This window comes from Larus michahellis, chromosome 2 (genome assembly GCF_964199755.1).
Source record: "Larus michahellis chromosome 2, bLarMic1.1, whole genome shotgun sequence".
In the NCBI taxonomy this organism is placed as follows: domain Eukaryota; kingdom Metazoa; phylum Chordata; class Aves; order Charadriiformes; family Laridae; genus Larus; species Larus michahellis.
Window position 1 is genome coordinate 66,883,387 of NC_133897.1, and position 24,569 is coordinate 66,907,955.

The following is a 24,569-nucleotide window of genomic DNA, read 5'->3' on the forward strand; positions in this document are numbered from 1 at the left end:
TATAGCTAGCTTGGATCAGGCTGGGTTTACTAGCCTTCTCATAGTGTGTGGATAAATCTATGCTGAACACAGCATATCTGTGTTTATATGGCAGTGGTTTTGAGGTAGTAAGCCCTACTGTATCCCAGTTGCTCTACACAGCGGTAGTTTAAGTTCCTTTGCAGCTGTGATACCTGCAGAAAACCTGCACTTGCAGATAAATGAAAGCAGATTTTGGCTCGTCTTGTCTTCTCACCGTAACATTTTAGTATGCTGTGACTTCTGAACAGCTTTATATGATGCTGCACAAGAAGTTCAGGAGTTCAGCCTTTGAAATGGAAAAAAAAAATTATTTTTTTTTCTGAAATACCTATGTAGCATTGAGTATTTATACAGTTTAAGTGAAAGATATGCTTTCAGTTAACCTTGGTGTGTTAAAACGTAGCAATCATAGAATCATAGGGTTGGAAGGGACCTCTGGAGATCAGCTAGTCTAACCCCCCTGCCAAAGCACGTTCAACTAGAGCAGCTTGCACAGGAACACGTCCAGGCGGGTTTTCAGTGTCTCCAGACAAGGAGACTCCACCACCTCCCTGGGCAGCCTCTTCCAGTGCTCTGACACCCTCAAAGTAAAGAAGTTCCTCCTCATGTGCTAGTAGAGTTGTTAAAACATCTGGTAACAAGGATTCATTGTGAGAAGGCTTTGAAACAGTTGAGATGCAAAAACCATTTTTTTTTTTTTGTGTGTATTATTTATATCTGAAACTCTTTGCTTACGCTTGTATATATTTTCTTTTCAGGGTGAGGATTATTTGTGTTCTCGTATCTATTGGGGTAAAGTCCATAGTTGTAACTGTTATTCTACAAAAAACAATGTTTTCTGATCATGACACTCTTCAATAACAGTCTGCATTTTTGGATGCAGCATTTCAGAAGCATGGTGTTTGCCTCTGAGCTGAAGCATATCAAAACCTTAAAGGTAAACTGAATAATCTGTAATTCAGCTTGAAGTGATTCAAAATCAAGCTCCCTCCCACTCTTGGATTTTATTTTTTTAATGGAATAACCAAAAGGGTTAAGCCCTAAATGGTTCTCTGAAGTTTTCAAGGATAATGTGTACTTTCAGGTTGACTACAGCATTAACTAATGCCTTTGAGGATGACTTGAAAGAGACTATGTGGATAAGTATCCTGGTACTTTTTTTCAGAAAATTTGAGATTTTCTGTTTAGAAGTTCAGGCTGCAAAAATCTGTATCATTTTTCATATTAAAAAAAAAAGGGGGGGGATTATTTTAAACTTCTTCCACCAGTTCAGCAGATATTGCCAGATAAAATAGTGAGCACGTAGAAAGAACTGACCCGTTCTCTTTTTAAAACTGGTTGGACAGACAACAAGCTGGATTGATGGAGGAAAACTGCCCACACCTGTTCAAAGCTACCTCTGTGTCAAGAAACATAATATTAACTGGGCCAGAGTGGGAGTGAGTTTTAGCAGTAGATTACACTTCGTTCTAGTCTTTGTTATCTAGGAATCCTGTTGCTTTTTAGGTTAGGGGAATCAATATGCTATCCTCCACAAAATGTTTGTGAAGGTAAACACCGTAGTAGATGTGTTCAGCATCTATGGACTTTTTCACTTTTGTGTTTTTTAAGTGGAACTGCACAAGAGCAGATGCTGTCGAGAATGTACTTGAATATTTTGATGCTCAAAAAATTGTTGTAAAATTATGTCCAAAGAAAACTTGCTCTGAAGGAATAACAGGAAGCAAAACGAGTAGACGAAATATTCTTTTTTATCCTAAGTGATTTGTACCCACTTTTCTATTTATTTTTTTATAACATAAATAATATAAAACTAAATGAGGAGCTCAGAAATTGTACAATCTCTTATTACTAACATACTGTTACAGTGCTGCCCTCAGCACTTGAGTAGCATCTTGCTACAGATGTCTCCCCTTGGCAGTGAAATGCGTCAGAAAAGATCACTCGGAGCCTAGGCACTACGCCCTCTCCAATTGCCACGTGTCATTTGTAATAGTATATTATGATTTCTACCTTTATGTGTCAGTGGTATTTTGTGATAGTGTTTAAACACCTTTTGCAAGCATCCTTCTATTAGCAAATGAGATTAATTTATGTTACTAAAAAAAAAAAAATCTTGATTGCTAGACTGTTTTTGCATGTCTTGCTAAATCTGTAGCAATAAGAAAGGTACGGCTGCTTCTGGCACAACTGTGCCTCAGTTAATAGCCAGACTAACAGCTCTTAGGAGAGACTTGCAAAATCGTAAAACAAAGCTGCCTCTTGCTGCATATCAGTAAAATATACATCCTTTGAAGTAGAAAGGATGGCTTTGAGAACAAAAAGTATCATGATACTGACCTGTTTTAAAACAAGGGCGAGCAGTACTACTGTAAACTATTAACAACTTTTTTAACATGTTGCTATAAAGGTTAACAAGGTGGGAGCTATACTGGTCCATGTTTGCAGCAGGCTGTAACCCACAAAGAATCTGCCTGTGTTACCTTTTTTTGTTTAACGGGTATGGATACTTCTAGTCTTTACCTGGCCTTTTTGTTGGCTTTTTTTTTTCACTTTTTCTTTTACTTAATCTTTTACTAAAGATTACATTGATGGTAGTCTTTCTTCATTTTGCACACCTGAAAGTTAATTTATATCAAGTAAAAATCACTGAAGGTCTATTTGTATAAATCCTTGCTCCTTTTCCTTCCATGAGTTTGTGTACGCTAGCATTCTATTTGTATAGTATCAACATACTGTCTAGGTTTTCCAGTCTCTGGATATTTACGTAGTGCTTACCTCTACAAAAAGAGTGTAACAAAATTTGAGTACAAGACTATTATCTGTGGATTCACTCTCTAGCTCATTCCTTTAAGATAAAGACTTGTCGAAGGTGAAATAGGGACACCTAAAGTGTGGCACTTAAACTTGAATGTGCAGCTTGGGTTTCTCTTCCACTGCAGGTTTTTTGGTTTTGTTTAAGATTTGCAGGTATGGAAAAACTTGAAAGATTGCCCAGTGACATGGGTTTTACTCTGTGTAAGAGCATCTGCTGATAGTACCAGTAAGCCGCAGTAGCAGCAGATGGTTCGGTTCATCAGTTCATGAAATTCTGTAGTGGCCACAAAAGAGCATACAATAATACTTTTAACATAACTTTTCCAAGCCATCAGTCTGCTTCCTGTTGCAGACTTCCACTATTCAGGTCGTGGCAGTGGTCTGTTCCTCTGTCATGTACTGTTATGGCATGGTTGGTTGTGTAGACACAAGATGAAGCATGACAGGGAAATGGTGTAGCTAAGCAATAAACCAGCTTAAAAAGGTAGGTAATTAAGCTGTTACTATCACTGAGATGTTGCTTATCAAGCAATGCGATAGCTTTGTTGCATGTAGTCCAATCTAGCAGCGGGATGCTGAAACTGGCAGTCCTCCTTCTTCCTTGCTTCTGTTCATCTTGCAAAACTAGGAAACCCCGTATTTAAATTTAAACCTACCATCTATTTGTTGAAGGTACGCTCACTCATGTTTCTGCTTGGTGCTTAGTAGTGTTATGCAGGGGAGGAAAAAAAATATTTGGATAAATCTAAATCCCTCTTCCCTGTTGATGCTCAGCTTTTGTCCTGTAATTCCAATGTTCATATCCTGTCTCTCTGAGAAGAAGCAAATTAGAAGTTTTGAATTTGTGAAAATGAAGCCAAACTCCATATGGTGGTTCTCCATATTTGGAGATACTCAAAACTATCCTGAACAAAGCCCTGAGTAACTTGATACAACTGTGCTGGCTTCAAGCAGGGAGCTAGACCAGGTGACCTTCAGAGGTCCCTTCCAACCTAAATTATTCTGTGATTCTAGGTGTTTACAGCCTAACAAACTTTCCAATGTCCCATAAGGTGCGGGTTGTTTCTGTTTTGCTTTTTTTTTTTTTTTAAAACAGGTGGGGTAAGTGAAATAGAAAGAGCAAGATTAATATTCTGCTTAATGGAAATGCTGAACACTCAGATGGTTTTCATTTCCTTCAAGCTTGCAAGTATTGAGCATGTTTAATAGTCAAACCCTATCATCTTCAGTAGGGAAACCAATATTGAAGAATATACAGTTCGTGACCGAGTATATAAATGTATAACCTTTTTCTGACCAGCTTCGGTTTAGCCAACTGCTTCAGCAGAATACATTATAATTTAAATTTAGTGATCCAAGACATGAAAACTGATCTCTAAATGAATTATATGTGAAATAAATTTTATAAAATCTTTTTTCTAAGGTTTGGTAATATTCCTTAAATTGTTTACAGCAATTTTTTTCTAATCTATCAAAGTAGATATAATAGCATTGACAGACTTGATAGTCTAACCTGAAGCAGCCTTTATCAAAAACAGGATAGTACAAAGACAGTTTTCAGCGTATGGAGATTTAAATAGAGGAAAAAAAATATGTGTGATTTTTTTTTTAAATGATGAACAAGACTAGTTTTTGTTACTCTTCTGATTTTACTGATTCATCACCTGTTCAGATGAGCCAGTGGTAATTGTAGTAGAGAACAGTAAAATCTGCATTTGAAGTGCTTGAGACAAAGGGGTGTTGAAGCACATGCCTAAATGCATTATGTGACTCAAAATCAAGTCAGAAATTTGAAAGGAAAAAATGCTCTAATGCCAGAGAAAGAAGATAGTTTAAATAGAATGTGAAAGGCAAGTTCTTCTGAGGTTACTCAGAACAAATGGGACTGAGTTATATCACGCATTCTTTAAATTTCATGTACTGAGGGATGACTTAACCTACTTCAGACAGTTTATCCTTCCAGTGACATCTTTGTAGAAAAAAATGTTTTGTTTCAAAGTGACTTAAATTCAGCCCAAGTCTCTTAATACAAACTTTGTGCCTTGTAGGAAAGTTTAATTATTCACATGCATTATGTTATAATATCACATCTTAAAGCATGTTAAAAAACTTTCTAGCTTTTTTGAAGACATGAGTGGTAATTTCTTGCTCCTCAGATAACGGCTCCTAAACATTCAGGTGGTAAGAATATACAGAAACAGCTATCCAATTCATTAAGACAAAAAAAGCAAAATGGAAAGTTTACATACACAGAGGAAAAAATTAAGATCAAAGACAAGTTAAAAATTGTTAGATTAGCTACCATATTTGGAAACACGTTTTCCTGATGTCAAGCTAAGTGGATTCTTTTCTCTCCAGTAAGAAATGGCCTCGTGCTGCAGCCCATAGCTGCTTATAGCTATGGAAGTTATAAGAAATTAATATTGTTAGCTCACTTCAGCCAAACTTAATAATGGACTCAGAAATATTGGAAAGAGGCACCAAGAAGTGCGTAAGTCCAGGCTGAAAATGTTTTGGGTTTTTCTTCTCCTATTTTAAGGTCTTGCAGCTGAGCTATACGAGTGCTGCAGAGTAGGTCCAAGTAGTCTAGTCAGTGAGGCTTCAACCAATCCCTCCTAGCGTGCTTTTTGTGATCACCCAGCTAAGCATGGAGAGGAAGAAAGGGCTTTATTTGACTGTCTTACCACATCTGCAGTTTTTTAATGGTATGTAGCAGTTAACGACCAGATAAAGTGATACTAGGCAAACCATGAAAATGGTATTGCAAAACTAAGCTCTACAGTGTAGCAGAGTGGAACAACGTCCTGGTGTAGTGGGAGGTGCCCCTGCCCATGGCAGAGGGTTTGGAACTAGATGATCTTTAAGGTCCCTTCTAACCCGAACCATTCTGTAATTCTATCACATTACTCAACTGAAAGGCTGTTTGTTACTGAGGAGACTGCTTCCCTGCAAAGAACCCCAGGGCAGAGCTCATCCTACTACTGGCTTTTTGTCTTACCTAAAGCCAGAACTTTTTGTAAGTAACATTCCATAACAGACTAAAACCACATTATTCCTTTGAGAGGTAGCTGTAGATCATCCTCTTACTCACTGGCCTTTAACTCATGTTGTTGGAGCCTTTTCTGGAATTTTGGCATGGATGTTTTCAGCAGTCTAAATTGAAGAATCATTGCACTTAGCAGCCAGGGAGCTCTTATTTCTGTTAGGGCATCATTGTTTTAGAAATGCTGCAACCAAAGAAACGGAGCCTGCCTCCGGTAGGCTTAAGCTATCCTTCCTCTCCATCTCAGTCATAAGCTAACGTGCAGTCCAGGCAGAACTGAAATGGTGTTCCTGTTTTCCAGTGATTCCCATCAAGTCTATCCTGATGACTAGGCGAACAGCTGTATTCTGGCCATAGGTATTGTTGGTAATTTTGATTTTATTCTCTGATTTCACCATTAAAAAAAAATACAATGTAGATTTATAGGCCTGTTACTATTTAACGAATTTTTGGCAGAGGATTTCTTTTGAAAACAGAACAAAGGAAAGGAAGATTAGAGGTATGGATGGCTTTTTAATCGGATAAAGCCATAGCGTCGAGGCTGCAGTGATGTCATTGACTCGGGAAGGCTTTGGAGAAGTCGTTGCATTAACTCCGCTGAGGCATTTTGTCCTCAGAGACTTTGAATTAAAAAAATCATTGTGGATTTTACAATTAGTAACTTTTAGTCCATGCAAATTTAATTTATAATTCAAAAATTGATAGTTAGGAATAGGCTTTTTTCTCTTTCCAACATCATGAAGTGTTACTGATTTAATTGAAGAAAGCAATTTTCATTATGCTAATAATAATGTTAATGTTTTAGAATCCTTAAGTCAGCACTCGAAGCACCCTAATTACCAAGGAAAGACTTGACCTCGTGTCTCTTTTAGCAGTTTTCAAGTATTTGTCCTAAAGATCTCACGAATGTTTACAAAGTTTCTACGCAAATCTAGGCATTGCTTTCCAGATGGTAAATCCAAAGATACTCAGAACTTCAAATAGCGTACTGTGAAGGATTAACAGCCTCATTTGATCGTGATCAAGGTTACAGGATTGTTATTAGTGTTGTGTTTTAATAACAATATCAGTGTGTAATCTCTAAGTGACGTTTCATTTCTAGTTTAAGTATTAACTGCAGTAGTAAAACCCAAATGTAGTGAATTGTATGGTTGTTGTCGCAATTACCTTACCTTTTCATTTGCACAATTTAAGTGGTCAGATTAATACAGGCAACCTGTTTGGTTCCTTTGGCTTTCTTCCCTGCAGTATCTGCCTTTTAGGAGCACACTATATCGCCCAGGGCTGCAATTAAAATGTGTGCAGACTTTTTAGCTAATGCTGTGCAGCCGAGTTTTTGAACTACAGCTATTGGGTCTGCTATTGCCACTGTTCATTCCCCAGCAGGGTCCCAGTGCAGCCTCCAGGGATTGTCAGCGGGAGCTCCTTTAAGTAACTTCCACATGGTATTTTTTAAACTGCTGTTTTTCAAATTTCAGCATAAGCAGCTGTGCCCAGTGTAGAGCCAGGGCTTAAAGTTTTGGGTTTTTTTTTTTCTTACATAATTGCTTTTCATCCTAAAACTGGTAGGTCTTCACCAGGGGCTGCTAATATTTCTATGTGCAGTTCACTAACAGTAGATGAGCAGAATTCCAGACCACGGGTGCCAGGAAACACGCTTCACAGGTTTGATTTTTGCTCTCATTCTAAAGGTCTGACTTCTAATAGAAATCTGTTCGCTGCCTAAAATAAAAAAAGCTATCCACGATTGCTTCTTTTTTGCTATTTGGCTTCACTAAAAATTAAAAAGATTTTATAGGTATGTTGCTGAACTCAGCGCCTTCTATCAAGGATGTAACACAAATCAGTTGCCTTTTAAAGTACATGGAAAAACTAGATTAATGCTGTATTCAGTAGAAGACAAGTCAACATTCAAATAGGCAGCCATTGTAGAAACTTCAACATGGAAAGTTGCTTAATAACACCTGGCCTTGCTGAGGTTTTGCACGTGGGTAAAATCTGTATTATGCTGGGTAGCACAGAACCAAGCAGGATTTGCAACTAAAGATGGCTGCCTGCAAAAGTTAAATGGCCCTGTGCTTGACTTTCTGCTCATGAAGGTGCTTTATCAATCCTGTCACCACCTCTCACTTCTTTGCAAAAGGTGTCTTTTTTTGGGTGTCAAGGGGTTAAACTTTCCGAGTCAATTGCAGAGGTCTCATTTCTCCTGTCCCACTCTTGATAAACGTTTCCTTGCTTTACCAGATGCCTATCGTATGATTTGAGGAGCTTGAGGAAAGAGAGAACAAACATTTGTGAATGTGCTACCATAATAATTTGTCAGGCAATTGTGTGCCATGGCAGTGTTGGCAACTAGGCATCCTTGCTTGAACCTTGTGAAGAACATAACTTTTTTTAAAAAGAGCTCTCATTCTTTTCTTCTTTGACTGTGATACTTTGCCGGTGAAATATTCTCAGTGACCCACATTGCTGTGGGACAGCTTGCTTTCGTGTTCGGAAGTATTGCTTCCAAATTATGTGTACTTTTCAGCTGCTATTGAATCTTCTAGGGCTGCAGCACTGTGTTAGAGCACTGCTAGGTGACCTCCTGTAAGCTGGACTATTGGAAGATAACTGCACCTTCTCTAGAGTTGTACTGTATTAATTCCTGCAAACTACTTAATGTTGTGGAGTTAGTAAATTTTTTTACAATATTATTTCCAATTTTTTTGCCAGTGACAGAACAGTTTTGTTCTCATACCTCTGTGCTGGAAAGTTAGAAAGCTCAGTGCACAGTTCCAGGAAGATGGAGCCACCACCCTCTCTGATTTGATTTGCAATCTAATACCATCATACGCTGTTAATTTCACAGGCTCAAGAAGGGCTTTTTTTTATTTTTTGACATGACATTTCCCATCTACTCCTTCTTTCGTTTCTCGTGTTACTGCTGTGTTAAAGTTCCTGAAATAGTCTGCTGATTTTTCTAACATTTCATGTAAAATACATGTAAAAACTCCACTGATGTACTGAAAAGCAATAGTTTGGGACAAAACAGAAGGGAATGTTGGAAATGGAGGTTGGGGTAAAGATTATAGGATCAAATGGAGGATTATGGGAGCTTATAAAAGCAAGCTCTCTGTCCTCTAGGGAAACTTTTCTTATTCCACAAACAGCATGCCCAGCAGTTCTGGAGAAACAATGAATTACATGGAAAGAGCATCTTTTGGCAGTATTGCTAATGCACTGCAAAGCAATTAGGATGTTAGCAGCATTTGGAAGGTGCTCATGTTTCCAGGACAGCTTTCTAATGCAGATGTGGCTTTAGATACTTTAGATGTAATTGAGGATAGGAATTAAAAGCGCTGTCTTTCATGTTGTCTGCCTGATTATGCACATGTACTTGATAATTTTTAAAACACATGCAGTATATTTACAGCCTTTAGCAGTTTACGTCCTGTAGTTTAGAAGTAACCTGTTAAGACCAAAACACTAACTTTTTACTTTTCTTTTTTAAAAATAAATAAACAAATCTTCATATAAGTCATGCAAGTGTGTAGATCAGTCCCAAAATTTGCTTTGGTAAAAAAAAGAAAATGTCAAGCAAAACCAGCGCCAAACACTGAAGTGTTTTTGTTCTTAGGAACAAGTTTTGAGCACGCTGGGATTTCAGGATGTCGGCAGTGTGTTTAAGTATGTTCAAAAAAGGTGTGGTGTACATTTCATGATTAATTTTTTCAAGACTACCAGCCTATTACGTTTCAAGTACTTGTACACATACAGTTTGAGATATGTATTAAAAGAAATTGGTATTTGTGGTGCTTACGTTGGGTATGTCATCCTGACCAGAAACACTGAGAGTCAGACGTACTCAGCTAATTGAAAGAACATAAAAGAAATGCAGTGCAGATAAAGCTAGTGAAACTTGAATTGACATGTGAAACCTCTATTTGCCTTTTTTTTGTCTGATATTTGTTTGCAGAGCATCAATTTACCCACTAATTGGGTAGAGCTAGTGGTCTGCTATCTTCTATAACTAAGAGGGCATCGTGGTCCCTGGCCCCAAATATTGGCAGCATTTTAAAGTATTCATAGAGAGTATGTTAAGGTAATACCATGTTTTACATGGGGATACCTGCAATTAGTGGTGTAGCCAGACATTTTAATTTCATTTTAGAGTTATTTTTATTAATTTATGTGCCATGGGGGGAATATAAGGCACGTATTGAAAACTTCTGGCACATTCAGATGACAAATTATATTAGTATCTGCAAGTTCTTCCTGAGATGCAATGTATTCAACGCAATCTCAAACAGGTGCTTAGGAGACACAGGCTTTATGCTGAAATGCAGTTCGTTTTTATTTATGATTACTATCAATACCAATTCAATTGTTTCCATTGCTAACAATGAACAGTCATTTTTCTGGCAGTAGAAACAAATGTAATGAACTCTTTGTAAATACTTCGTTTTTTTCTGGTTTTCCCTTAATGTATGCACCCAGTTGGAGCAAAAGTACAATTGGTCTTTTCGGAAAGACTGGGGGGTGGAAATTTTGTGTGTCTTCCATGCAAAACTGGAGCACAAAATGAACAGCTGTCTGTCAAACCTATTCTTTTTGTAGAATTTTCTGTAATTCCAGTAAAGAATTTATTCAGAGCATTCTACTGCTTTTGAGAGAGATCATTTAGGTAGTTACATGTGTTGTCCTGTTGCTGTCTGAGGTAGTTAGTTTCTCAGTTCTATTAAAACTTGAATTTTTAAATAATTGCTAGTTTGAAAACGAGAATTAAAGTTATTTACAACTTCCTTTTTTATTTTTTTTACTATGTAGTTTACATTACTGTATATGTAACTGCTTCTTCCAAAAAACGTAAAGCATAATAATAGGTCTCTGTCACATCCATATTGCTGTCCCAAAACATTGCCTGTAAATTATCTTTCTAACAAATTGAGGTTGCTCGTGAGTTTCTCTTTTTGGTGTTTTCTCAGAGTCTTGATACATTTTGAATGTGTAAACTCAACTTCTGGAGTAAGAACGTTTCCCAGCTGACCTGGTTTGTTAATAGTACAGAAGGTTTTGGCTTTCGTTTTAACAAAGCTCTAGGTGCTTTACAGCTGATAATCAGAGAATGAGACTGAAAATCTCATTGCTCGTTGGTTTCTATTTTGCCAGCATGAGTGTATGCTGTGCTCTTCCTAAATGAGAAATAAAACAGCTTTGTCAGCTGAGGACTTCTTCTGGCTTTTATAATCGGGTGTTTAAAAGAACTGTCAGACTTTTCATTCTCTTGCTAGATGGAACAATTTGTCATCTTCAAGGGATGAATCACTTTTCTTTTTCAATGTTAATCATTCTTGCTGTGTTATAAAAGTCTTTAAGTATTTTAAAGATAGCTGCTATAGTAGTTTTTAAGTGGTAAACATCCCCTCACTGTCTCTTACCAGTAAAATTTGGTATTAGCTGGCATTTTCTTCTGATGTGTTACGTTCCGTTTGTATTAATCATATAAAATCTAATGTTATAAGCAGGAATTGTAGTTGGCACATCAGTATCTGTCTTGGAACCAGATTGAAAGTTTCCTCTGCTCTTTAAGCTTTTCTATTTATTTGAAGTTAGTGATGTGTCTAGGTAGATAGTTGCTTCCTAAATGTTAATGTGCTTTTTTTACCTATTAATTTGTTCAAATGAAGAGCTTAAATCTTGCTGCCTCAATGAAAGCATAGTTTGTTTTCCATTTCCTTTGACAATTCTGGAAGATGTAGATGGTAATATTTGTATTTTTCAGGACAGTTTGCAATTTAGTCCATAGTTAGGCAGGAATCTGTATTTTTGGGAGCCTTTCTAATTAGAGCAGTTTGTAAGGACCATCCCACATTAATTGTTTTCATATGCAATGATTTTCAAATTTTGCCGTATTTCTATGATTTATATGTGCATTTACAATGCCCTTACATAGAAATGGGGCGTGTATATGTACGACTAACTTAGATGTAGATCTCTTGCATTTAGTTTGATAAAGAGAGAGCAGCTTTGATCTTCCTTCTGTGCATATCAAAGTAAACAAAGAAATCAGAGGTGCATTTACGAAAGATGAGATATAAGTGACTTTCCTACAGCTTTCTTCCAGCTTTTCGGAAGATCAGTGGAAAAGCAGTGTAAAATCTTTTGGGCCACGTTCAGATACAGAGTTTTTCTTCTTGGTAAAGCAGGTGTGGTATTAGTGACAACAGAGAGTGGTTGCAAAGCCTGTTTTAACTTATGCTGATATGAGCTGCTTTTAGGAAAAATTCTTAAATATCAGTAGAGAAATACACATAGCTTCTTTCTATGTCCTCTGCTATTCATAAAAATAGAGACACTGTAGGGATCTTCACCTCTGTCTCCGCATGTTTTCATATCTTTCTGACGGTTGAATGCCAAGTCAAAGAGAATATAACCTTTTGAAGCTCAGCAGGGTAGCTCATGAATATGATTTGCTTTTAATGATGGTTTCAGCAGTTCCAACCTGTCAGAAGCAAATTAGCTTGTTCTTAGAGGAGTATCAAATCCCATGCTAAGTTTTCAAAGGCAAAGGCCAAACAATTATTTAATGAAATGTGTAAATATTTTGATAGATTTGCCTTCATTAATTAGAATAAGCAGACAATCTGGTTTGAATGGGCTTCTGTACGTTCTGTTCCATTCATATTGTATTACTTAGGAATACACTTCTTTAAAGTTATTTATCTATAAAGGAATACCTGTAAATATAAGAATACTTATTAGCTAGAGATTTTAATATCCCTTGCCCAAGTGATTGTGTAGGTTATAATGGTATAAATTATGTATAGTATAAAGTGTATGTTGTTATATGTTATAATAGTATAAAGCATCTGTCCCTTTAATTTCATGACAGCGCTTCTTCCATAATAGTTTCTTGTTTATAGCTGTTCATGCTGTTATAATAAAATGCAAACACCTTCAAAAGTGACTGTATCATGTATGTGAGTATACTTATATCTATCTTAAGTTAAACATCGACTAAATATATTTAATTCAAATAGAATGTTGCTAGACCCTGCTACAGAAACCGTATTGAAGACATTGGGGTTTGATTTGAATTTTCAAGGAGAAGGTCAAGGAAAGTTGAAGGATATTCTTAATGATTATTTAAGAGCAATCCAATAATTCTGAAAGATTGATATAGAATAGTCTGTTAGCAGATACACTGACTCTCCACTCCTTGGCAGGTGGATGACATCTTAGGAGAAGGCAGTGATGAAAGTGATAGTGAAAAAAAAAAGCCAGAAGAGGATGGTGAAAAACCTCTGATTAGTGCAACAGGGACTCTAGGAATGAAAACAGAACAGAGACCCGGATCCTCGTCGTCGTCATCATCATCTTCAAATGAAAGAAGCTTAACAGGCAGTGTGCCCAGGTATGAGTTTTTCAAACGTAAAAAGAAGCATTAATGATGTTTCATTGTGTTCATGTGCTATTCAGCATGCTTTTTGGCAATGCAGTCTTTATGTTGTTAACTTCTGTGTGTAGATAACTTCTTTTGTAACTTGGTGAAATTGTCAAGCTTACCTCTGCAATGTTTTGGGATTGATTTAAGGCAATAGTCATAGTAGATGTCTGTTGAGAACCAGGATATTGCCTGTTTTGAAAGAACCAAAGACCACTGAACTGTATTGATTTTAAAGTAGTCTTGATCCTTGAGCAGATATAGGACAATGTCCTCTGCCGTGTTACTTTGAGTAAAATAAAGCCTGGGTTTGGAAAGTTATGGTTTTTTCATCCTGAATTTTTGAGGTATTTTTGCATGGGAAATTCATAAAAATGAGGTTCTTGAGATAGTTGTCTGCTTTAGTCTCTTAGAAAGAAATTTAAACTTCCTAGTGTCTTCTGCAAAAATGATTTTCGTGTCCCACCGCTGACTGTTGAATGGTGGCTATGAACCGATTTGCTAGGAAACTAGAACTTGGTAAAATAAGTGCATATTAGAAATACGTTAAGGAATGGTTCTCAATCTGCAGCCCCTTAATAGTTTTTAAGACTAACAATATATAGAGAACAATATAAGATTAAGATTATAGCACTTTTAATTTAGAATTGCTGGGATCATCATCCTATACCACAAATTTCTAAAAATGCAAATATGACTTAGATGTACATTGCAGTTTCTTTCTCCTCTCATAACCAGACTCTGTTCTCACTCATAAGAATTTAAGTTCTAATAGTTTTTCCTTAAAGGAGGACAATATAAGTAGTAGGACTTAGGAGACTTATTTACATTATTTTAACTTTTGTGAGCTTTGTTCTAGCACACAAAGAATGTATGAGAGAAATAGCAAAAACCACCACAGAATGCAATATATAAATATTCATGAGGAGATTTTGATTGGGATTTTGATTTGGTTGCTGTGTCAGGAGTTTATTGGAGAAAGAGCTACATGGGAAGCTTGCACAGGCCTTTTTAGTTTATTGTGGGTATGTCTAATCATTGAGCATCTTCAGAAAAACGTCAGTCTAAAAGATATAGGAATTTAATCTGACTCATATAGGTAGAAGAAGAATTCCCTCTTAAATGGAGTCTGGAAGAGGAAAGGCAAGCCAGTGATTAATATTTCTAGAATACCATTTCAAGCAGCAAGGCACGGTGGTGGCATGGTGCTGTTAGTTCGTCCTAATACTGTGATGTTTTCTTGCGTAGAAAATGCGCCAAATTCTGAAAAACAAAAGGCAAGAAGAATTGTATTAAGGAATATTGCGTATTGTTATTGCTAAATACTATTCCCCATGTATGGTTTGCAAAGATAGAGAAAGTACATTTGTAATTAACACTTGCTCTATATAGGAAAGTTATAAATAAGCTTGGAAATACTTCTGCACTCAAAGCCATGTAGAGGTGGTAGTGTTGTTGCTAGAGTAAAGTCTTCGAGAGGACTTCTTAAGTAACTTTTCTATTTTTGACCTTTCTGCCTCTTAAGAGTTTCCCTGCTATTTTGTTAAATTGCATCCAGGATTGAACTGGAATGACATGCTGGAAAACATACTCATGAACTGCTGGTTCAGGTGCTGACCCCGTGTCTGCAAGGCAGGAAATTCTGCTTGATAGAAAGGAGCCTCCACCCATCATCTTAATTCCATTTTAAGTTTGAGGTTTTAAATTGATGTTTTTATGGTCAGTCAGTGTTGTATGTGCTAAAGAGATACCGTACCAGGGGGGTAATACAAGAACAATTCTTAAACACAGGATAAAAATCTCCAGAACCTTAGCCCCACCGACACAAATAATAGCTACAGTTTCTGGGGACCGCATTTCTAAAAGCTAAGCACTATACAAACATATATGTCCCAGCAAGATTTGAAGTTTCTGTTCTGAAAATTGAAGTCTTTGGGTTTGAGGAGCATAATGAGGCTGAAATTGCATTTAATAATTTTAAATTATTTCTGCTGTCATATAGCCTGAAGTCCTGAGTTATTTGTTACCACAAACGCCATCACTTCTTGCCACATCAGGAATACAGAGGCTTTGTATTCTAAAGGCCAGTCCCAGCTATTCATTATGTAAATCCACCCTGGACCAGCTGTTCAAATCATTATTTCGCAACTTGTTGTGATCACCCTGATGTCCATATTTTAGTTATTAATGTTTCCAGAAAACAAAAGCTACAAGAGAAAGGCAGTCCAAATATCATCCAGTACCTCTACCCTCATGTTCTGGCTCAGCTCATTCCTAGCGTTGATGAGGCCTGCAGAGACTGTAGGTTCCTGGTGAGCAACACTCCACTGCTCCATTACACCTTTACAGTAGTGACTGACACTGGAACCACGGCACTTACAAGACAGAAATGTATTGCTTCTGTTTAATGTTAGTCTTCAGTCTTGAAATCAACAGAATACCTTGATCATTTCTCTGGTTGGTGCCACTTCTAAAATTCTCAAGGATGGAGAAAAAAGTCATCTTTGAGAAATCTAATAGCTACTTTTTGAGAGGGGGAGGGGAAATGCAGCATCTTCGCTACATCCACTTACTTTTCTGACTGTTGGTAGGTACCATGCACCAAGGTTGCAGTTTGACAGCCTAGACTTGTCTTAAAAGCATAGCTTCTCATGCAACTTAATAAAATGCCTGCCTTTGTCGTATGTGTCGTGTTAAAAGGGTACTGCATAGGCCAAACAATGAATGGGAGTTTCATACTGTGCAAAAAGATAAAATAGAAATTAGTAAATTAAAAAAAACAGTTGTTTATACTATTCACATTTGATCAGCCTCTTGTGATTAGGACCTGCATAACAATAAAATACATTTGCAGCTTGCTTTTGCTTAGAAAATCTAAAGGAGGTAAACAAGTTTTTATTCTTAAATATTCTTGAGTTTTTTGTAGATAGTATTTTTCCATGCTGCTTCTTATCTAATTTAAAAAAAAAAATATGCTGTTTAGGGCTTTGATCCACTTTTTGTTGAAGCAATGAGGAGCCTGACTTCAGCAGGAGCTGGACTTGAGCCCCCTCACAGTTCTAAAATTTTCTGCTTAGAATGAAATTCCACTTCAGGTGGTTGAAACACGTCATGCATGAAACTTATTGCTGTAAGTTATGAATAGAGTTATAAATCACGAAAGTGCATAGGTGTTTTTAATAGGTGTTAGTAATGATTAGTGATTCATAATACGAAAAAGCTTTTGAGCCTAGTACAAATAGAGAAAACTGAATGTTTATTTTCCATTGCACAGTATATACCTGGCAGCAAGGGGTGTCTAATTAGATGAGATATTTTAAGCTTTAAGTTGTCAGTGCACAGTTTGCTTTATTTTTCAAGTGCATTTTGATTTCGCTCTACTGTCTCCTGAGACTTGAGTGACAGTGAGCATGTTTGCCGTTCTCATATTTCCCCTTACCTTAAGCTTCCATATTGTGAAGTAGTTGCCATAATAACGTGTATTGAACAAATAGGTTCCATGTTAGTATGCTTTAATACTGGTCTTTGTGGCAACAGGAAAAATCAGGTGAGAGGCTGTGGCAGTCTCAAAAAGAATATACTTGGTAGAAGGATGGATGGGCACATGAAATAAATAATGCCATTGACAAAATTAGCAGGGCAATATGTCAAAGGCTGGGGTTTAGCATCTTTCATATTGTAGATCGTGGAAATTTCTAGTAGAGAAGTGAAGCCCTGTACAGCACATGTAAGTGTGCTACGTGTCTATTGACTTGCCTATTTTCTGATGCAGAGCAGACTTTGAAAACAGGTAATGAAATGCTTCGGTTGTATTACTGTAGCTGGGAAATTGGGTGCACTTCACTTAATAAATTGAAATGTTAAAGGGGTAGCAAAACAGGAATTTGAGATGTGCCATCTCTGTTGCTGTCTTCTAGTGGCATGCCATATATTTGTGGCATGTGGTCTTCTATAATACATCTAAAATTTCTCTTAAGATATTGGAAGTATTTAGTGGTGAGTGGGAGTTGGCAGGAAAAAAAAAATCACATAATACTAGTTTAGTTTCCAAGTACTTATGTTCCTGTGAGATTCTGAACTGATAGTCCAGGTGAACCCTTCCATTTCTGTGTTCGTATGTTCTAGTGCAAGGTTTGCAGTCAGGTTCTACTTCCTGAGGGAAAGGATGCGTTGGAATCCTTCAGCTTTTTGAAGGATAGCTCATGCTGCAAACACCCTGATATGCAGGATCCCTTTAAGGGCACTGAAGTAGAAATAATGTAGTTCATTTACCTATGCCATAAAATTATTTTTCATAGAATCAATACGTTGTAACTTTTAATAATTTTTAAGTGGGAAACTGAACTGTTGTAGCAGTATTCTTTTTGCTGTCATAGGGAGAGTCTTCCTCAGAGGTCTCCAGTTTCTAATAAGCTTAAGGGCTCGTTATTACTGCAGGAAGTGGTGGAGAAGTGAAGGAGTGGTGGCTGCTCCTTCATGGGAAAGACCATTTGGGTGTTGGAACTACTGAAACGTTCCAGGTCTTGTGTGTGAGGCCTCCCTGAAGCACAAGGGGTTGGAGGCAGCTCGCTGGTTTTGCATCCCTCTGGTGCTAAAGCACAGTTCACTGCACATCCATGGGCTTTTGCAGCTTGATGTTTGATAAAGGGTGGTTTTCTGGTGTGGGGAGGTGGGTTGGGTTTTTGTTCTGGTTTTTGCACAGGTTGGCCACCATCATGAGATACCTTCCCCTGAGGGGGAGCAGGAATGAAGGAGGAAGGTTGCGAACATGAAACGGATCGATGCAGTGATGCAATGAAGTGTTGGCGTGGATTATTTTAGTCATGAAAGGTTACAGCTAAAAAGTATGTCCGTTATTTGAAGTATGCTCATAAACCACACTTTTCTCTGTACATATTGTTAAGCAGTTAACTTTATTTAGACTCCACATACATCAGATAGGTTTGATCGTGTATTCACTGAAGACCTTTATGGATTTTTCATTTGATTTTTCATAGGTTTTGTTCAGGTTCCCAGTGCACTCTTAATTTAATAAACTTATTTCTGAATGCTTTCAATTCACAGTGCCAAGGCCAGGTTTTTTTACAGTGTTTAGTTCCAGTCTCGGTAATTTCAGCTTGTATAAATCTGATGTAAGGCCTAAGAGTTGCTCTGCTGAGAATTTCTTTACTTTGGAATGGAAATTTCAATACTTGTGTTAAGACATGTTTTTCAGCTTAAGAAGGAAGTATTCTCCCCTGAATAACTAGTGAGAAGAAATCTAATAACTGGAAGCGATATTTAATCTTTTAGCAACAAAATTTTTCTTGCAGAATTTAAACCTCCTTTACAAAAGTTATAGCTCAATGAAGTGTTTTCTTTAGCAAAGCTTCTTACTTATAATTTCTGCATCAATCCTGAGTAGATTATATTTTTGACTGATGGAGATACCATAATTTTAAGAACAAATGGGTAAATTATAAAAGATGAGTATGAAATGGTACTTTTCAATTGGACTTCAGCTTAATTTCAAAACATCTGAAATGCTTTCTGCTTTTATACATTCACATTTTGAGTTTCTGATACATACTTCTTACTAAATTCAAGAAAAGCATTTTAAGTTACTTTGCTACAGAGTGGTATTGACCTGAAGTCTTTCGGGGATCCTCCAGGCTTTGAAACTCTACATAGAATAAATCTTTGAACTCTGGTTGAACTAAAGCAAATTATTTTACTCATTTTTGGCAGTCTGATCACAAAGAGTCTGCATATTAAAGCTGTCCTTTGAGTTCTTCTAAAACAAGTTTTGTCAAGCTATCTATTCTTTATTGTCTTAACAAATAAGAACTGTGATTTAAAGTACAGCTGTGTTAGAGGATTCATAATGTGCAAGGTAAAACTTCAGCTATCTATAGAAAGGGTTTACTAGTTCATAATCAAGGAAAACAGAACTCAGAATCTCAGAAATCCCTCAATTGGCTTTTCTGTACCTGTTTACTAGACTTTTAAAAGGAACAGTGATATTTTATGCACTACCTTAAGAATATCTTGTATTCTTTTAAATGTTTTCTTTTCTTTCAAACATAGTAGCACTTCCTTTCAACAGCCACTTTGCAAGAAGACAGAAATTATAGTTTTGCTTGCTTTCTTGCTGCCAGAAGACTGCTGCAAGCTCCTGTGCAGAATTTTGTTGATGACACCTTTCATCCTAATTGAACCAGTATATTCATTGTCACTATAAGTTTCTTTCAGTTCCCAGTCTTGAGACACTCAGATTTAAGAATCCTGCGACCTAAGTTTTTACAGTTTGATGCTTCCCAGGCTGTGAGCCTTGTGGTTGTTATTCATAGTCATCTGAAATTTTTTCAAAAACTCTTTCAGTGACAATCTGTTCAAAATGTATTAGAGGAACTAAGTGGTATATGATCAAAGTCTTGTTGAAAGTACCCTTAATAGCCAACAGCATATCTCAAATATGACTGACAAAAGAATTGTAGAAATTCAAGCATTTTGCCAAAGAATAGTGGTACTCTGCTTTCTTATCCCAGCGACTCATTGCATTGTTTCATGATTAAAGTCTTAGTGTTATTACACTGTATAGTCTTTTAGAATTCCTCTCTAAATGTAGCAAGTATACTGTTGATTAGATCTTTAGAATATAGAAAAGCTGCAGATCTGAACTGAGAAACACTGGTAGTTTAAAGTCATCCTTTCCTGCCTCCTGGATCGCTTACTGCATCAGGATAGCTCACTTAATTGTCAAGCAGTCTGTCTGGTGAAGAGCCTCTCTGTAAGATCACCTTAGAACACACTGTGTGAAGTTCATTTTAAGAATTAAATCTTTCATTTACTCTTTTCCCTTGAAGTAGATTTTAAAGGGACAGTCAGTATGTCTAACTTCAAAATGAAAAGGGGATCAATGTTTCTGTATTTGGTCAACACTTGGATGTTCAAGGAAACATTATGCTTAATTCTGGAGAGAACAAATCCTAAAGTAAACAATTACTTGCCACTGTAGGTAATTGGAAAATTTTGTTTGAAGAAAAATTTAACTTTATTTTGCTCTCATTGATATATCTTTTTCCAAGTCATTGCTTCAGGTGTTTAATCTGAATCTCTGTGGTGTATGGTTATTCTGAACTGCTTAAGTTTCTGGAGCAGTTGAGTTTAGTCATGCATAATACTGATGTCCTTTGTATATCTCCCATTCAGATCTCCCTCTGTAAGAAATGGAGTTAATTATTGGAATTGGCCCGAACTGTGGTATAAACCCATTTCTAAAACTGCACTGTGGTTTTGGCTGCAGGCTGTGGGATTTCGGAGGAAAACAGCTCATCTTAAAGACTGTGTTCGCTGAAAACTTGTTACATCTATCTTTGTATTGCAGAAGCAGCATTTCCGTTAAGCATTGGTGAATTAGGTTGAACCTTGCAGCTTGTTTGGGTGGTTTAAGATATCTGCGCCCAATTAAGATTGCTGGAAAAATTCAGAAAGCAAATACAGCCCATTTATTGATACTGGCAATGAGATAGTGAATCCACACTCAAACACAATACGTTGGCTAGCAGCAGCAGCTCGTTATTGTTCCTTGATGTAGTTTGGTAAATAAATGCAGTTTTCCTACTTGAATACTAGATGTTAATGAGCATCTCACTCCATTTTAGTGAGCTCCAGTATGTGTCCTCACCAAAGGCGGAAACCCACTCAAACTTTGAAGACAATGAATAGTCACTGAGTAGGGGGAAAAAACAGACGTAAACTCTACAAAAGTAAAGATCCCTGACAGGCAATTACCTCCTCTCCCAGTTGTGGAAAAAGCTGATTTGCTTTAAGAATTTGCAGTGATATGTGGCATTTGTCAGCTTGAAGGTACTTCCCTGGAAATTCCTGTTCTTAAGGTGGAGCCAGTAAAGGAAGCTTAATATGGATGATGTGATGTCTCCAATTTAATAGATTATTGCACTTCTGAAGTTTCAAGTTGTTGGGAAAAGTTTGAGTTTGTTTCACAGAGAACAGCCAAAATTTGTCTCTGTAATTATTACCTTGATTAGTCTAAACTCTTATAAATTCAGTCTAATTCAACATTCTAAATTCAACATCTGAGAAGAAAACATGCCTCGGGTAATAAGACAATGTGATTAATATATGTTTTATAGAACAGAAAATTCTGATTAAAAAATTTTGCAAGACTTTTTCCTTGGGTTTAAAACTTTACTGATATGGGTGATACAACTACCTGAACTAGCTAGCGTGTTTCCAGTCTGCACAGTACTCCTGCGAAGATTTTAAGCAGCTATTCAAGAGGGGTATCTTGAAGCAATAAGAGTTGACACTTCCACCAAATTCCTTTTCCCTGGAAGTGTTGATTGAATTCAACCTCCAAAGTGGAAACTTTTGTTGTTTTCTGGTGGGACAAATTTTTCCTGATATAACGATAGTTCTCATGGTTACAACAAGGTAAGAGCATGTTTAAATGACAGTTTGGAAGTAAACAGACTCTTTGTGTGTAGTACACATAAGCAAATAAAAAATTACTGCAGCTTCAGTTAGGTTTTTTTTTCCAGAAGCGATGGTGAAACACTCCAGACTGAAATCCAGGATTAGCTTCTAAAGACAAGTGCTCCTGTTGGCAGCACATCTTCCTGTTTTCACATGAGCCGGCTGTTCTGCAGAATTTGAATGTTGCTTCTGTTTGGCAGTGATTTTGATGAAGGCTCTAAGAAGGAAGAGGGCTCTGGGCATGCAAAGCATATTTTGCTTCAGTACTTAGTTATCATTATTGAACTGAGTGTCCACTCTAAACGTTAAAGATAAGTTTACATTTAGGAATGTTTTTACTTGAAACCTCTTGTGTTATCCCAAATTTCTACGTGACAAAATCAATGCAAGGGCAATAATAGCTTTTTGAAACCATTTTAAATAAATCAGTTTGTTTCCTCCAAAGATGTTTTTTCTTTTCTCCTTGGAGAAAAATAGTTTGGGGAGATAGCTTATTTCACCAACTTTGAAAACCTACACCTAGTAAGGTAAATCTGACTCTTCTTGTCCTGTTTCAACACACAAAAATTTATTTTTAAGAGCAAACCATGCAAAGAATAGCTGTACTTGAAAAATGTAGTCATAGCCCATGCTTTGTTTTCTTTGGGTAGCTTTATTTCATGAAAAGTAGATTTGATTGAAGTGAAAAACTGTCCAAGCTCTTAAGTGATTCCTTCCTTATAGCAATCTTTATGATAAGGCTTCTCTATATACTGGTGATTTATTCAAAGTGTCTTTACTCGTTGATCTCTGCAGCTTTAACTGAAATTTGAAAATTAAGTGGATTTTTAATCAGAGAAGTTCAACAGTATTAGAAAGTAATTGCAGACGTCTAGAGAAGTCAGTGACAAATGTTATAACACCATATTGGAAGCATTTTATAATTATCAGTGAAGAATTAAAAACATGCAGGAGGAATCAAGAGAGCTGGAAATCTTACTCTTAAAATTGCATCTACTTGCCAGCATGCTTCTGTTTATCACACTGCTTACTATCTTTAAACTAGACTTCTCTTTTTTTCTTTTTAAAGATGCCAGTCATATAATTTGACTGTAAACATACTTAGCGTTCTTATGCACTCTTATACTATGGCCTCACAAATAATATATATAATGGGTTGTGCTTCATTTGCAAGTGTAAGTAACATTGCAGTTTGCTAAGCCAGTCTTTATTTTGAAGGACTATTTGAAGACTTACTACAGTAGAGAAAATAACTATTCAAATGTCAGGTTAGTTTGCGTGCATATTTCACCAAAATATTGCCTCTAAAATTTCATTGTGGTGATATGAAGGTTTGACTGTACCTGTGTAAAACAGAAAAAAGCAATCATCTTAAACAACAGCCTGAAAGAATTTCACATTTAAATTTTGCCATATATTGCTCAGTAGACTTGAATCATTGTAGAAGCAAACCTGTAGCCTTCTTAGCAAATCAGGAAGAATTTCCGCTGTGTTTATAATGTTTAAAGCTTTTCCTTGGTTTTAGTAGTCATTTGTCTGTTAGGTAACTGCTAGTCTTTCAATCTGTGTCTGACACTGCAAGTACTGTAACAGCACCACCAGGATGACAAGGAGTTCTGTCTCCACATTAATGAGGTTAAGCATCATCGGTTTTCCTTGTAAAATGCTGGGTTACTCCGTAATGAATTTAAAGCTATTACAGAATATAGTTTTTAGGCTGTCTTGTTAGAGAAACTGCTTGCTTTTTTCCCCCTTCTGATTATTAGAGCAAAATGGAAGATCCAGCATGACTTCTGCCCGGAGGACGCAGTCATCTGCGGGCAGTGCTTGTCTGCGTGTTTTCTCAGAGGGGAAGGGCAGGGCAGAGGGGTTTTCCCCCCCACACCATGCAAGATCATTTTGTTAGAGCAAAACTACTTTTCACATCTGCAGCAACCAGGAGAACTGTGAGGCTTCTTTGTCACTCCTAGCATAGAAAACGATTTACTACTTAGACTGCTCACTGCTCTTCAGGTTCTCCTCATATCAGAAAAGTGACAGTTCTCTTGGGCTCAAGAGAAGTGTTGTTATGGGCAAGTCGCTTAGTCAAGCGAGGGCAAGGGAGAGCTGCCTGCAGGGCAGATCCATCTTTCAGAAATTGATCTGTGTCAGCTTAATATTCTCACGTTTTTCCAGTGGGAAGACATCTACCTTCTACAAAGGCTACCAAGCAGAGCTTACCTGGAACTTTACTTCTTGTTGTCCAGCAAGGTTTGTCGGGCTCATTGAAGAGGGTTAATGATATGAAGGATCCCACTAACTCCTTAGGTCCATCTGCCATCACAGTAGTCTGACAGTATTCGGCTTTTGCCTGGTTTTAGGGCATTGTTCACTTCTGTATAAAGTCTGCTTTTGTTCTGGAGGGGGTTTTTTTCGTATCTGGGTAGAGATACTGCTTTCTTTTAAAGGAGTATGAGGAACACACAGATTTGGTAAAAGTCGGTGAGGGATTCTCTTTTAGTCTACATTTCAGGTGATTTAGGGAGTTAAATATGTATTTCTATGCCTCGTTTATAGACATGCACAACCCTCTGTGGAAACGTTGCAGGAGTTTGTGATAGATGCATAGAGAAATTAGTCTGAAAATAAATTTGTGTTAAAGGTTTAAGGTGTTAATGCTACCTGCTATTTGAAAGCTACGTTACTGATTGAGTTATCTTAAGATTCTTAAGAAATCTTTTTAAGGTTGAATCACGTAGCTTTTATACACATTTTTGCAAATACCATTATTTCAAATATAGCAAC

General features: G+C 36.9%; 1 protein-coding gene across 2 annotated transcripts in view; it reads left to right on the forward strand.

The window, feature by feature from the left end:
- Positions 1 to 24,569, forward strand: part of CTDP1 (CTD phosphatase subunit 1) — a 112,874-nt gene that overhangs the window by 59,644 nt on the left and 28,661 nt on the right. For both annotated transcript variants that reach the window (XM_074575776.1, XM_074575775.1), the window contains exon 12: positions 13,090 to 13,277. In XM_074575776.1, the coding sequence (XP_074431877.1) occupies positions 13,090 to 13,277 (188 nt within the window). The remainder of the gene's footprint in view (positions 1 to 13,089; positions 13,278 to 24,569) is intronic.